The sequence below is a fragment of the Alligator sinensis genome, unplaced genomic scaffold, assembly GCF_000455745.1.
Source record: "Alligator sinensis unplaced genomic scaffold, ASM45574v1 scaffold2495_1, whole genome shotgun sequence".
In the NCBI taxonomy this organism is placed as follows: Eukaryota; Metazoa; Chordata; order Crocodylia; family Alligatoridae; genus Alligator; species Alligator sinensis.
Window position 1 is genome coordinate 29,325 of NW_005843804.1, and position 15,172 is coordinate 44,496.

At 43.1% G+C, this 15,172-nt stretch overlaps 2 protein-coding genes across 2 annotated transcripts; one reads left to right on the top strand and one right to left on the bottom strand.

The window, feature by feature from the left end:
• The first annotated feature begins 110 nt into the window (after positions 1-110).
• LOC106723407 (olfactory receptor 10A3-like) lies at positions 111-1,327 on the top strand. Its single transcript, XM_025195763.1, has 3 exons — positions 111-122; positions 219-1,044; positions 1,255-1,327. The coding sequence occupies exons 1-3, from the start codon at positions 111-113 to the stop codon at positions 1,272-1,274; spliced, it is 858 nt and encodes a 285-aa protein (XP_025051548.1). The 3' UTR covers positions 1,275-1,327.
• Positions 1,328-5,346: 4,019 nt separating this feature from the next.
• On the bottom strand, positions 5,347-6,294 carry LOC102386324 (olfactory receptor 4D9-like). The gene has a single exon (XM_006039174.1). It carries the CDS (start codon positions 6,292-6,294, stop codon positions 5,347-5,349), a length of 948 nt encoding a protein of 315 aa, XP_006039236.1.
• Positions 6,295-15,172: the final 8,878 nt, after the last annotated feature.

The following is a 15,172-nucleotide window of genomic DNA, read 5'->3' on the forward strand; positions in this document are numbered from 1 at the left end:
CTCCCCTGCCTGTGGCAGGGGGTCAGGCGAGATGATCTGTTCAGGTCCCTCCTGACCCGAGCTACTATGAAACTCTGAACTATAAGCTACCACCGGGGTCCCAACCAAAAATGGGGTCCTTCGTAAATCCGAGCTTTAACGCAAAGCCTAAACCTAGACCTACATCAAGCTCATTTACCTCATCAAGCCATTGATGGTGTTTTTTATTCTCTCTTCAGATGGAAAACATTGAAGAATTGAAGGTGGAGAACCAGACCACAGTGACCAGCTTCATCCTGCTGGGATTTTCCCACCTTGCCAAACTTCAGCTTTTACTCTTTGTGGTGACTCTCCTCATGTTCTTGGTCACTATGATGGGGAACTGTCTCATCATTGCAATCACAATAATTTACCCTGTCCTGCACACCCCTATGTACTATTTCCTCAAAAACCTGGCTTTGATTGAAATCTGTTACAGCCTGTGCATTGTCCCCAGGATGCTGGTGAATTTGCTGGTGGGAAGAAAAGCCATTTCTTTCTCTGCCTGTGCCCTGCAGCTGAATGGTGTCATACTTTTTGTCACCTCTGAATGCTTCCTCTTAGGTGCCATGGCCTATGACCGGCATGTAGCCATTTGCCACCCATTGCACTATGCCACCATCATGAGCAAGAGGTTGTGTATTCAAATTGTGACCGGATGTTGGCTTTCTGGTGTCTCAGTGGCAGTGGGATTCACTTCTTGGTTGTTCAGTTTTCCTTTCTGTGGGTCAAAAGAAATTAACCATTTCTTCTGTGATGTTGCCCCAGTGCTGAAGCTGGTATGCGCAGATACCTCCTTATTTGAGCTGGTGATTTTCATAGACATTGTAATAATTGTGATGGTTCCTTTTTTCTTCATCTCTGTTTCTTATATCCATATCATCTATGCTATTCTCCAGATACCATCACCTGAGGGCCGACATAAAGCCTTTTCCACCTGTGCAGCCCACTTGGTGGTGGTGACTCTGTTCTATAGCACTGCTGGCATCATTCACCTTCGCCCCAAATCCAACCTCTCATCCCACAGTAAGAAGTTGGTGTCTCTCTCTTACACGGTGGTCATGCCCATGCTGAACCCCATTATCTACAGCCTGAGGAACAAGGAGGTCAAGGAAAGCCTGAGGAGATTGTTTGGCTTAGAGATGTTTATGGAAAGGCCATCAATTTTGCCTTTAGCCAGGTGATGGGTTCCTTGAGTTTGGGATGTAATGTCTTATACAGCCTCCTACATTTCAGTGAAAGAGCAAGTTCACTGATTGACACAGCTGATTTGAAGACTCAAGAATCCTAATTTAAGAAAGGCATTAATGCCATGTCAGTTATTCAGGCAAGTAAACCAAAATCCAATGTTTTGAAGGTGAAGCTGGATACCTACAGACTGCAAATGAGGCACAGATTCATAACAGTGAAGCCAATAATAAAGCAAAAGAACATTTTGCCTATGGCCCCTTGCTAACCCGCTACGCGGTATCTCTGCATTGAGCTGGGAAGTCTTTCCGAAGTTTAGCCACAATTTGTTGCCTTAGATGCGGATTTCAGTGGATGAAATTTGGGTGACTATGCTGTGCAGAAGGTCAAACTAGACGGTCATAATTATGCTTCTGACCTATTATAACAATTTATTAATTTACCTAACTCAAATGCAGACCCCTCCACCCCCCAGGCAATATAAACATCAAGGCTGACTTTTTAAAGGAATCCAAAGAAGCTTAATGTCCAAATCCTATTGCAGTTGATGTAGATACTATGGGTGGAAGCAGGATTTCAGAAAGGACGATGCAGAAGCAGCAACCTGTGTTCCTGGGTGGCTGACCCCAACTCCAAGCCTCCCCCACACATCAGGGTGGGCAGACCAAACCACTGGAGTAGCATCTGTGGACTGTTTTTAAGTCCCTCAAGTAGATAAGAGTCTTCTCTCCCCCCTCCCTTCCCTCCATGCTCATCTCCCCACTTCCATTCTACCCCTTCCCCACCTGTGGCTGCCACTATCCACAGATGAGCCAGGGAGGAGGGGCTACAGAGCTGCTCCTGCCCCACTGCAGCCGGGCCGCACGTGGAGCTAGGCTAAGCTACAAGCAGCAGTGGCAGCAGGTGGGTTTCCTACTTCCCACCTGCTCTTGGGCTGCCAGGGAACACCAGGGGGACAGAGCGAGGAGAAAGGGAAGGGAGGGAGGGATTCTTACTTGCTTTGGGGACTTTGAAAAAAAACTTTATTGCTATTACCAAGTAGCAATAAACTCCAGCACAGCTAATGCCAGAGTTTATTGCTTCCAGGTGCAGTGTCCTCATGCCTGCCTGAGACCACAGTACGTTGACCCAGGGAAGCACAGGCCAGCTGGCAGGCAGCTCAGGGGCTCAGCCTGAAAGCCCAGGACTGCTCCCCCTTGCTCAACGTGCTGCAGAGGGGATGGCTGGGGCATGGAGATGCTCCAGTGTGAAGCTAGCCAGCAGGTAAACCCCACAGTGTAACACTCTCATGCCCCAGCAAGCCCTATCACTGTCTATATGTGCATTGTGGTGGTGTACATTTCTCCACCACAGGATAGCACTTGTGTCTGGCAGTACTATCCTGCAGAGGAGTAAATTCATTTACTCTGGCCTAATAGTGCCTCATATGTAGATGATGACACTCTACTGTGGAGCTAATTAGTCTACTCTGCAGTAAGCGTCTCTTGTAGATGGACCCATAAAAAAAGTTAATTCCGATAACTATCCTAGTAACAGTTGATGCAGTGCTAGTAGCTCCAACTGGGCCCCAGAGCCCGGGCCAAAGTTGCCACCACTGCTGCTTCTACTGTCCTGGGCTGGGCTAGGACCAGAACAAGCATGTGCTCCGTGTGCTGGGTTGGAGCAGGGGAGATTCTGTGGGACGGGAGAAGGCAAGGGGGAGGTGAGGCACAGGCAGAGCTGGCAAGGTGCAGACCCTGGGGCAGGGGCAAGCAATTCTTTCAGGGGAAGAGCTGCATACTGAATTTTGGCAAGCTGTTGAGGGGTGCATGGGTAGCCCCACCCCCTGACAGGTGCCCCGCCCCCTGGTCATCATCTTGGGACTGGAAGTCCTAGCCCTAACCTCTGACCTTTGCCACTGGAAGTTCCTCCCCTTGCCCCTGGAAGTACTCCTTTGGTAAAAAGGGTTTGCCATCTTAGGGGGAAAAAACCAACAAATTACATACTAAAAATCAAACACCTATAATAATATATTTTAATTTAATTAAAAAAATATTTTTGCCCTGATTTGTGTGAGTTTGTGGTATATATGCAAAAGTGGTTATATAAGGGGGTTTGTGGGGATGTGTGGATGTGCGTGTGTGGGTATGGATGTGGTTTTGGGAGCAGGGTGGCCAGTGGGCAGGCAGGAAAGAGGGAAAAGTGGTCCCCACTCCCTGTGGCCAGCATTTCCTGCTGCAGCCACTTAAAGCCCCCTGTGCTGAGCACCAGCTCATTCCCTGCCACCACTGCTAGCCTGGGCCCCACGCCAGCTCCGGGCTCACTCGTCATGGCTGAGCTGTGGCAGAAGCAACTGGGCAGAAGCTGCTGCTCAGCATGGAGGAAAGCAGCTCCCCCACTCCCCCTGCTTACCACCACCAGGCAGTGTTTGCTGCTGCTGCCCGCCCAGAGCCCAAGCCATGCTAGGCTGAGATGTGGCTGCTTCACAGCTGCCTCTTCTGCCCAGGAACCAAGGGCAGATAAATATGAATTTTCTAAATTTTTTAGGGACCCCATGGACTGGATAGAATGGCCTGGCAGGCCAGATCTGGCCCACGGGCCGTATTTTGCCCACCCCTGCCCTGGGGAGATTGCAGGTGGTAAAGGCTCCCTGATGTCAGGCTTACAGTGCCCCTGCCCGAAGCACCTTTTAAGGGGGCACATGCAGCTGGAATGGGAAAAGCTCCCTCATAACCAGCTGCGTTCAGCTGTTTAAAGAGGTGCCAAGCACATACAGCTGGGTATAAAGGAGCTCCTCCATCCCCCACCGCTTATGCCAGGTGCTTCTTTAAACTGATGCAGGCAGTCAGTTGTGCACCCATTTTTAAAGAGGCGCCTAGGATCCTGGACCCAAGACCCGGTGCTGCCTCCAGGGACACAGCAGTGGGAGCTGGGTGGGTTTGGGATCTGGACTTATCTCCAACCCAATCCCATTGACTGGGCAGGGGGCAGTCCCAGAATTTAGGGCTGCCCGGTCCTGGATCCCAATGCAAAGCACTGAGGATTGGGATTCAACACTGGGCAGCCCTGGTCCCGGTTCAGACTCAGGTGTCTCCCCTGTTCAGTTCTGAAGATCGGCAGGGGAGGGCTGTATCTCGGACCCCAGAGTGGTCCCATGCCCTGAGACTCACCTGGAACCACCTCCTTAAAGAACAGGGGTTGCAGACAGTGTTGTAAGCTAGGGAGGGGCACTAGGGCAACCATCCTGGGTGCCAACTTCAGGGGCAGGAAGGAGCAGAAAAGAAGCAGCTGCTGCAGGCTGTTGTGTGTTCATGTTTGCAAATGTGGTGTCTACTAGAAGTCACTGCTTCCACTTTGCCCTGAGTGCCTGGCCATATCCCCACACTGCGGGTTATAGGGAATGACTCTTTAAGATGCTGGGTCCTGGCAAGCCTGCATCCCAATGTGGATGGTCTGATGGCCAATATGAGGACCAGGGTAGCCCCCAGCCAGGCTCCAGAGCAGGCAAAGCCACACATTCAATTTTTGGAGCCATATAAATCAGCCACAAAGATGTTACATACTCTTCATGGAATGTTTGTTGCTGGTTTGCCATTTTATGGGGCCATAAATACAATGAATATGTGACATGTTACTATTTCTGGCATGATTAACACATTATTTGCACCAGAGAAGTAGCCAAGGGTCAAAGTTGCCCAAAATAGCTATTTGTTCCTGAATAGATAAAAACGACAATATAAGAAGCGAGCCAATCATTCAGTTTTGAATTTCCTCAATTCAGATACTCCTTCTGTGGCCTGCGATAGTAACTTACACTTTCTGTTCCCAAACTCTCTTTCTGTATAATGGGAATAGCATCTATTCCCTGAATTTGGGACTGTGAGATGCTCAGATACTTTGATGTGGAGATCATATAAGGATCCATACTGAAATGACTGAAGAATTGGTTAACAAATCTAATTCCTTGAGTACTTTTGTGACAGTTCTTGCTTGAAAGTAAAATGTATGTTACTTGATTCTGAAGATTAGGAATCACAACAGTGCCTGACACGTTAGGATGCCTGATTCCTATGAAATCTAGTTTGTTCGGAAGATTCAGCTATCTTAATCTGGAGGTTTTGGTTTGTGATAAATATGCAGATGGAATACAGCAGAAGTCAATTAATGTTTTGATTTATTTACAGAAAACAGAACCTTTCCCAGTAACCGCCGGATGGCGTTTTTCATGTCAGCGTTCCTCAACGTATAGATCATTGGGTTCAGCATTGGGGTGACCACTGTGTAGAGCACAGAAATTGCCTTGTCCGCTGCAAACTTCTCATAAGGCCTGTCATAAATGAAGATACAGGGTCCAAAATGCAATGTCACCACTGTCATCTGGGCAGCACAAGTAGAAAGGGCCTTGTGCTTTCCTTCCATGACATGTGTCCTTATCTTGAATAAGATGATCGTGTAGGATGTAAGCAATATGAAGAAGGCCCCTGTACCAACCAGCCCATTGTTGGAGACCATCAGCATGTCTATTATATAAGTTTCTGTGCAGGCCAATTTGACAACCTGTGGGACTTCACAGTAGAAATTGTCCAAAATGTTGGGTCCACAGAAGGGCAACTGGATGATCAGTGCAATCTGGACAACAGAATGCACAAAGCCACCCAGCCATGCCCCAGCCACCATCCCCATGCACACACCTCGGCTCATGATGGTCAAATACTGTAATGGTTTATGTATAGCCACATAACGATCAATCGCCATCACTATGAGGAAGAAGACCACAGTGCCTCCTATAAAGTGGAAGAAAAACATCTGGGTCAGGCACCCACTGAATGAGATGGTTTTGTGTGGGGTTAAGAAATCCCTCAGCATCTTGGGGGCAGTCACTGAGGACTCACTGAGGTCCAGGAAAGCCAAGTTAGCCAGCAGGAAATACATAGGTATGTGGAGGTGAGGGTCAGAGATCACTGTGAGAATGATGGTGACATTGCCAAGCCAGGTTGTCACATAGACTATGAGGAAGACTAGGAAAAGTGGATGTTGCAGCTCAGGACTCTGAGAGAGGCCTACAAAGACAAATTCTTTCATTGTGCTGGTGAGGTTCTCCTGCTCCATGTAGTGGTCTGAAAGAGTATCTGCAGGGAGGACACCAGTGAGAAGATAAACATTTCTGTCATTGTTTTACTCTTAAGTTACTGATTAACACTCCCAACCTTAATTTAACCTTGGATTTACTTTAACAACACTATTTGTATTGGGAATTTCCTTCCTTTCCTTTCCATTCCTTCAGAGTCAACTACTCCCATAGCCCTCTAGAAGAAAATGTTATCCTGGTGACCTAACACATTGGCAATGCTACCTTTGAAGAACTGTGTATAAGTTAAAGACAGCCCATTTTATTAGGTTGAATGCTGTCAGTTTTTTGAAGTGCTGAAGTGCTTTGATATGGGCTTAAGAGGTATATATGGGTATACCTGCATAGTAGCAATGTCTAGAGACACATAACTGTTGGCACATAGAAAGGTAAGGAGACTGCCATCCGTGACCTCAGTGCATGATCACCAAACAGGAATTTCTCATAAGTTAGGATCAGCAAACCACTATAAAATGGAGAATAAACCACATGGCTCCTTGTAAGTGCAACTGCAGGGGAATGAACTTGATGACCCAGGTTTTCCCTTCTAGTCCAATGTCTGAACAAATTATTCTAGTATCAGATTCGATGTCACATTCTACGTTCATTCTGTTTTGATTAAAACTTTCACTGAAAAGCATAGTTAAAATATTTCCATGTTTTAACTTTCAATTTAGCTCTGAATTTACGCCTAAGTTCTGTTTATTCTTCGTCCGCCATGATTTGAGCCATTCTGATAATTACATCTTCTTGGCTTGGAAATTACTGTGGTGGTGTGGCACGGGTTCCAAAACTTTTATGTGACTTAAAGCAGTGGTTTTCAACCTTTTTGTAGCAGGAGCCATTTTTAAACATCAATGGCCAGTCCTGACCCAGTGCCTCTCACTCCTGACCTGCTGCCCCCCACCCACAGGCCGCAGCCCCGCAGTATATGGGGTAGAGGGGGGCGGTATGGAGGCCCCAAGCAGCCCATGTTGCAACTCAGAAATGTTTTCCCATGTTTTTCTCTTTTAAAGGAGAATCCGTTTGTGACCCTTTCACATACTCTAGTGACCCACTTTCGGGTCATGCCCCGCAGGTTGAGAGGCGCTGACTTAAAGCAAGTAAATAGGATTAAGCAGATTCATAGTATCGGATGAAAAAGGCTGTTGTCTATGAAACCTTATGTATTCCTAAACTAGTTAGTCTCTAAGGCATCACCCTGCCTTGCCTTCTTCCTGATTTCACACTAACACACCTAACTAGGTCATTCAACTCCTAAGACACATTATACAGATCACATGTAACTGCAAGCTGCTGCAGGCAGATTTACCAATACATGAGCCGGGCTGTTTAAAATGAGTTTGGGTAAATCTACACAAGATACACCACAGTGACTGTACTATAGAGATATCTTAAGGTTTTCAAATCTCTGTGGAAGAGTGAAATGGCTGCACATCAAGCTGACACTGATTTGGTTCAAGAATTAACTACCTTTAAATACTGTCCTTTACCTCTCTGTGCTGCAGTTCCCCATTCATAATATGGGCATAAAACTGCTCTCTTAGCTTATTAGTGTATGTGATTATAAAAATGCTAAATATTGTGAAGCATCATACATTATAGGAATGGTATTTTAGGAAAAACTTAGGAGGGTTATAAATACTAAGTTGGATGCTGTCAAAGAGAGCTGGATGCGGAATCCCCAGTAAAATGAATATAAAGTTGGTAGTCATCTGTCTAATTGGCTTTGAAAATAGTAGAAAAACTTATAATTTGAGAGTCTGCCCTGGTATGAGAACGCTTTCTGTTCTACTCACACACACGTATCCATTCATAGTCAAAATCTGACAAAATAATTTCTAGTTACTGAAATGGAGGCTGAAATTATTTTGATGATAGTTGGATGAATATTTTATAAATGCATATGTATGAAGTTGCTCAAAATTGTCTCAAAGGGAAAAAAAAACCCCAAATGTTAAAAAAATTGTATAAAACAACTGTTTGGTTCTTTAACAAGCTCTAATGCTAAAAATAATCTCCAGAAACCAGTTAGCAATGTTTTAAATATTTATTCAGTTTACATGTTGCCCTCTCCAAAAGAGGTCCAGGGCAGCTTGCAATCAAAGAAAGATAAAAATATTCAACTAAATTAATAGGTAATATAGTAAACTCTCCAGACTCTGCTCCAAAACTTAGTGCTCCAAAACCCCACCTGCTGAAGCCCTGCGCAAATAAAAAGGTCTTCAAACTCTTTCAGCTGTCTGTAAGGGAATCCAGTGGTTGGAACCTGAACAAATGCAACTAGAAATAAGGTCGAATAAGAAGTAAAGATAAGATATTTTGAGAACTTTAAGTCAAGGGTAGTTACTTTTTGGAAAATGTGCTGTAGTTCCAACAGGAATGAGGGACTCGATTCAAGAATTAGTGTGTGACATTTTATTACCCGTGCTAGACGGGATGTCAGAAAGATGATGCTCAGAGCCATATTGCCCAGTACTGCACCTGGGCAGTGGCAGCTCACTGTGCAAGGGAAGCAGCCAGAAGCTCACTGCTGTGGGAGGTGGTATCACCTTCTTTTTGGCCACTAACTCACATGTTGAACAGCCAAAAAAACCCTCAATGATTTTTAGCAGCAAAAAAAGGAAGTGACATCTCCTTTCCCACAGCAGCACACCTGTATCTGCTGCTCCTGTACTGGATGCAGCCACTGATGCTCCATTCGTCTTGCTGCCAGAGTTGGAGTCAGAGCTGCTGCAGGGAAGGTGTGCAGTGTTGGGAGATGGGGTGACTTGGGTGCCTGGAGAGGGAGGGACTCTCACAGCCCCGTTCTAGTGCCCCTTCACCCTTAGACATCTCCCCAGGCTCATGCCCCACTTGCCCACCCCTCCTTATGCTATTGATGAGAATGGTGTCTTTTAAACATGGAAGCTGTAAGAACATCCTTCCTGAAATGAACTGAAGCTACAGCAAGTGCTTTGGAAATTATGCTCAGAGTTGTTCTGTAATCTAAAAAATAATTTCTCATTTCTTGCTCAGTTCCATTAATCCAAAATACTGTGAAATGCTGCTCTAGGCTTTTCAATTGCTAGTCTTGGACAATTTAAACTTTAATCTCAACTTAAAAAGTTCTTGATTGTCTATTCATTTTGCTTTTGTCATTCTGTACTTGCAGATGGAAAACAAATTATGCATCTATTTTCCATATCAGTGAATGGCTGCTAATAATGAATTTCTTATTTTCCACTAACTTAGTGCATAGGTCTTATTTTGCACCTTTTCTAGCAATAAATAAATTAAAAAAAAAAAATACCGAGGATACTTATAGCATTATCCTGATTGTATGGATAGGGAAACGGAGGCAAAGAAAATGAAGTGGCTTACCACAGGTCATAAAACAGGGCCGTGGCACACTTGAAAATAGACTTGAAATTTGCAGAGCTTCAGGCTCCAGCTGTATCTACCATGTTAAAAACAGCAACAACAGTAGCAATGATAAATAATCATGCACTTCACAGTACCGGGTGTGTTTATAACGTCAGTGCTGACTGCCTCTTAAAGATGAACGCTGTCTTGCAGATCTGCAAAGTCACCTACAGAAATCATTCGTTTTATCCCATTTCTGACTCATGCTGTGAAGACACAGTTTCTGAAATCTACCCGAGGTTTTTTTTTCCTGGAGGTGCCACGAAAGTTGCTGGCTTTGGGGATAACAGCTGCCAGCCTGGTTGCAAGGGAATCATTAAAACATTCACTTCAGTTTATTTTCCTTTGATGTTATTAATGTTTGAACTGAGCAATCCCTGTGGCATGCTTTCTGGTGCATAAAGTTGATTGGAAGACAGGACAGAAACCAGCTGCCACAGAGATGAAGTTGGAAAAGATCTCAGGATACCTGGCTCCCCTTTCTGTACCTGGGAGATGAAAATTAAGCAATGAGTAAAGAGGAGGACTGCGTGGACAGGACTCCTGGTTTTTTTCTTGGTACCTATTGAATTCCAATGAGAAGTAAAGGCACGATCTTGAAAGATGTTTCAAATTGTCAAGATGAAAGGAGTCACTTAGGACCAGATTCTATCCCACCTCTTAGACACTGAAGTAGATTTAGGCACTTAATGTCATCTCGTTCTACCCCGCTTGACTGAATCCCTGAAAAATCATAAATGTGAAAATGGGATGGTTGACTGCAGTTTGCAATCATGAGATAAATTAGATAAACAGCACTTGAAAAGTTTCTGCCCTGTTACAATCAAAACATCTGTCTCACTATTGGGCTAGAAGATATGTGTACCCTATCTATCGATTTTACTTCTGGCACATGTGAAAGCATAGCAATTATTTTCACTGAAGAGAGAACCAGAATCCCAAACTTTGTATAACTGTCAAAGACTGAAGTTATATGGGCCATATATGCATGACTTAGGCACATAAAGTGAAAATGGATTTAGTCCTTAAACTTAACACCAAAATAATGGTGCATTACAAAAGTATTCATGCATTAATAGTTTTAAAGAGATTTGAGAATGGTGTAATAGAAATATTAGAAGATGTATGTGACTAATGGGGCTGTGTGAAGCTTCTGGTGGTGATTCGATTCAGAGGAGATTTGGCCTGACTCAGTGGCTGAATCTCCGAATCCAAATCGAATCAGGACCATTTAAAAGGTCTGAATTGATTCAAAGTTCTCTGAATCTTATCTGGAAATAGCTCCATAAAATTGCACTCAGTCTCTGGACTAGTGATGACAGATGCAATGCCCTACCAAACTATCTGGCAAGTGAATAATTTGATAAAGAATATGGGGCTTATTGTTATACTTGTACAAAAATTCTGCAATATTATCGATGTTTCACTGAATTAATTTCACAGCTTAATTTCTTAATACCAAATGCCTTTATTCCTCCTTTGTTGTGCTACTGGTAAGCTATTTAGTATGAAGCTGACATTATCCACTGCGGAATGGACTGAGACATAAAATACTAATAGACTATTGTATACTAAGATATAAGATTCCTTCATGTATTACGGGGCATACCAAAATTAGGAGTGGGAAGGAACAATCTAACTTGCATAAGGTCTTGAAGGATTAGAAGTGTGCAGGTTACACAAAGTAATGTAAGATTTGTTGCTCGAACAGACAACATGCTGTGTTCAGGGAGAGAAGATAAGTATCAGAGATGTACAGGGAGAATAATGATACCACTGGAGCAAGTGATACATTCTCTTATCTCCACATAAATATATATATGTTTAGTGTAAGCAAGAACGTCTGGTCACAGTGATAATACAGAAAAAGGGATAGTCACTGTTAGAGAGTGTCTTTGGAGTATCATCACCATAAGAAATAGGCCTCAAGCTCCAATAAGTTTGGGGATATTTCTTCCAGCACCCCATCCTCATAGTATGTTAACCCAATTCCAGTTCCATTTGAATGAAGGAAGTTCTGCTTTAGGTTACACTTGTGTATATTTACATTTGATCTACCAGCATCAATGGAGTTACTCTGAATTTACACCAGTATAACTGACAGCAGGATATGTCCCATTAAGCATGTTTACACCTGTATTTAAGTGCGCCTCAATTTAATGCGCATTATCTTAATGCACATTAAACAGGTTTAGGCAGGCATCTACTTGTGCAGATGCTAAAGCACATTAACACTGTGTGTGGACTGCCTTGGGACTAAAGAAAGTCCAAAGTTAGTCCACACATACAGAGTTAATGTGCTTTAACACGTCCACACGTACTTTAACACGCTTCAACTACTTGCAGTTAAATTTAATACTTGTATTTGCAGGTATCAAATTTAGGTGTTTATACCCTAAATTTACCATCTTAATGCACATTAAGGGCATGCACATGTAGACGTGCACACTTAATGCACATAACTTAGGCTCATGCACATTAAAACATCACATGTAGATGCGCCCTCTGGCTCTCAATTTAGGGAGCTTCCTGTATGTTATATTGCATTCATACTGACTGAATCCCTGAAAAATCATAAATGTGAAAATGGGATGGTTGACTGCAGTTTGCAATCATGAGATAAATTAGATAAACAGCACTTGAAAAGTTTCTGCCCTGTTACAATCAAAACATCTGTCTCACTATTGGGCTAGAAGATATGTGTACCCTATCTATCGATTTTACTTCTGGCACATGTGAAAGCATAGCAATTATTTTCACTGAAGAGAGAACCAGAATCCCAAACTTTGTATAACTGTCAAAGACTGAAGTTATATGGGCCATATATGCATGACTTAGGCACATAAAGTGAAAATGGATTTAGTCCTTAAACTTAACACCAAAATAATGGTGCATTACAAAAGTATTCATGCATTAATAGTTTTAAAGAGATTTGAGAATGGTGTAATAGAAATATTAGAAGATGTATGTGACTAATGGGGCTGTGTGAAGCTTCTGGTGGTGATTCGATTCAGAGGAGATTTGGCCTGACTCAGTGGCTGAATCTCCGAATCCAAATCGAATCAGGACCATTTAAAAGGTCTGAATTGATTCAAAGTTCTCTGAATCTTATCTGGAAATAGCTCCATAAAATTGCACTCAGTCTCTGGACTAGTGATGACAGATGCAATGCCCTACCAAACTATCTGGCAAGTGAATAATTTGATAAAGAATATGGGGCTTATTGTTATACTTGTACAAAAATTCTGCAATATTATCGATGTTTCACTGAATTAATTTCACAGCTTAATTTCTTAATACCAAATGCCTTTATTCCTCCTTTGTTGTGCTACTGGTAAGCTATTTAGTATGAAGCTGACATTATCCACTGCGGAATGGACTGAGACATAAAATACTAATAGACTATTGTATACTAAGATATAAGATTCCTTCATGTATTATGGGGCATACCAAAATTAGGAGTGGGAAGGAACAATCTAACTTGCATAAGGTCTTGAAGGATTAGAAGTGTGCAGGTTACACAAAGTAATGTAAGATTTGTTGCTCGAACAGGCAACATGCTGTGTTAATTAAAATGCCTTTAATGTGTTTTAGTTCAGGAGAATGCCACTGCCATTTTCTCAGCGCTAATGCACATTTTGCCATTTATACAAATGTATGTGCTGCACCGCTGGGCACTTTGAAAAGCACCTGGTGATCTGGCTCAAGCATGTGTACATATGCTCACAGGGATAGTAGAAAAATGGTTGTATTTTTGCCACTCACCATCTGGCTACAAAGTCTAATTGCTGACTTATCTTGGGATGAGTAAGAGAAAAATCAGATGCATTGGCTCCAGGGAAGTTACTTCTGATTTACACTGCAGCTAATGAGAGGGAATTAAAAACCCTAGACTCCAGTGTGATTTTTTTCCCCTGGTTTTCATGAGCTGAATGTGAGGAGAATCAGATCCATTGACTCTAACACTGTTACTCCTGATTTTTATCATGATGAATGACAGATGATTGAAGTACTGGCAAATGTTACAGTACTCGCATTACAAAGTATAACTGTTCCCATAATGCACATGCACTAGCACCCTTACAGTTGAGTGTCATTTGGTGCAAGTGAAGAATATTGATTTTATAACTGTTTGGACCATTTTTCACTTACTATGCATGAATGGAAATGGCAAGAGCTTCCAGTAAAAAGGTAAATTTAAGTTGCACAGAATAAAGGTATGTTGATGGCTAGAAGTGAAGGCTTGTTTTGAGGACTATATATGTTGCCTCCACTTATGCAAACATTTCTTACATGGCTAGGACAATTTCATCACTACAGGCCAGTTAGTCGTGAAGATGGTTGGGAATTTTCCATATTTCCAAGTAGCAACAATAGTTTTTTTTTTTACCTTGAAAATCATGGTAAGAACATTTTCAAGTTGGTGGCTGGTTTCACTTTAAGAAAATTAAAACAAAATGCCTCACTTAGTATTGGACCAAACTGTAGTTTCAGTGGCATCTATGGTAACCTGAGTTATAATAGCTACCAACCGAGATGCCTCAAATGGTAATATTTTCATACAGCATGGAATAAAAGCCTCAGATTTTTTTTATTATTATTATTATTATTTAAAGCAGCATGCGGTTATGAGTGGCAATATATCTCCCAATCCCATCCAGGAGCTAAACTGGAAAGGTCTACACTGTGTGCCAGTAGTCCATGGGACATAAATTCCCTGTGCAAGCCATGTAGTCTTTTAGGGAAACCCATTGCAAGGTCACTTGAGGGATTTGAACTTTGAGCCTCTTGATGTCAGAATGTCAATGTGAAGGACTAAGAATTGTTAACAAAGGGATAGTACTGGTCTCATAACCATTTTTGTACTGTCAGTGCATGAGGCAAAGAGACCACCTTGTTTCAGCAATGTGTCCCAGACAAGATGGGCTGCAGTACACTTTGCCCATGCCCTGTGTGCCCGTATCCACAGACACACACAGTGGTGAGGTCACGCATAAGCATACCTCTCAGGCCACCTGCCAGTCCTTTCTGGTTAGTGGATTTGGGAGCAGCCTCTCAGGATGGGCCTCCGCAGCTTCATCAGCATACTCCCAGATTTACAATGTGCCACGTGGGTGGGACGTGTTTGAGCCATTTTGTCCTGGACGTGCCACCACTATGGTATAAATAAACCCTCTGCATTTGAATCCCCGCTCAGCAAAAGAGGAATATGAAAGTGTTACAGACTTGCATCCAGTCCCATGTACTTGCAGACGATAATTGGTCCAAAAGTGTCCAGAAGAATATTTAATCTGACCCCTAGTTCTTAGTAGTCTAAAACCACAGCTGTTAAGAGGTCCTGTGGAAGCAGAACTTCGACAAATTAAGGAAAAACCTATTATTAGTCAAGTCCAAGAGGACTAAGTGAAGCCATACGCTGGTAATAGTTTTCCAGAAAGGAATAGCTGCAGTACC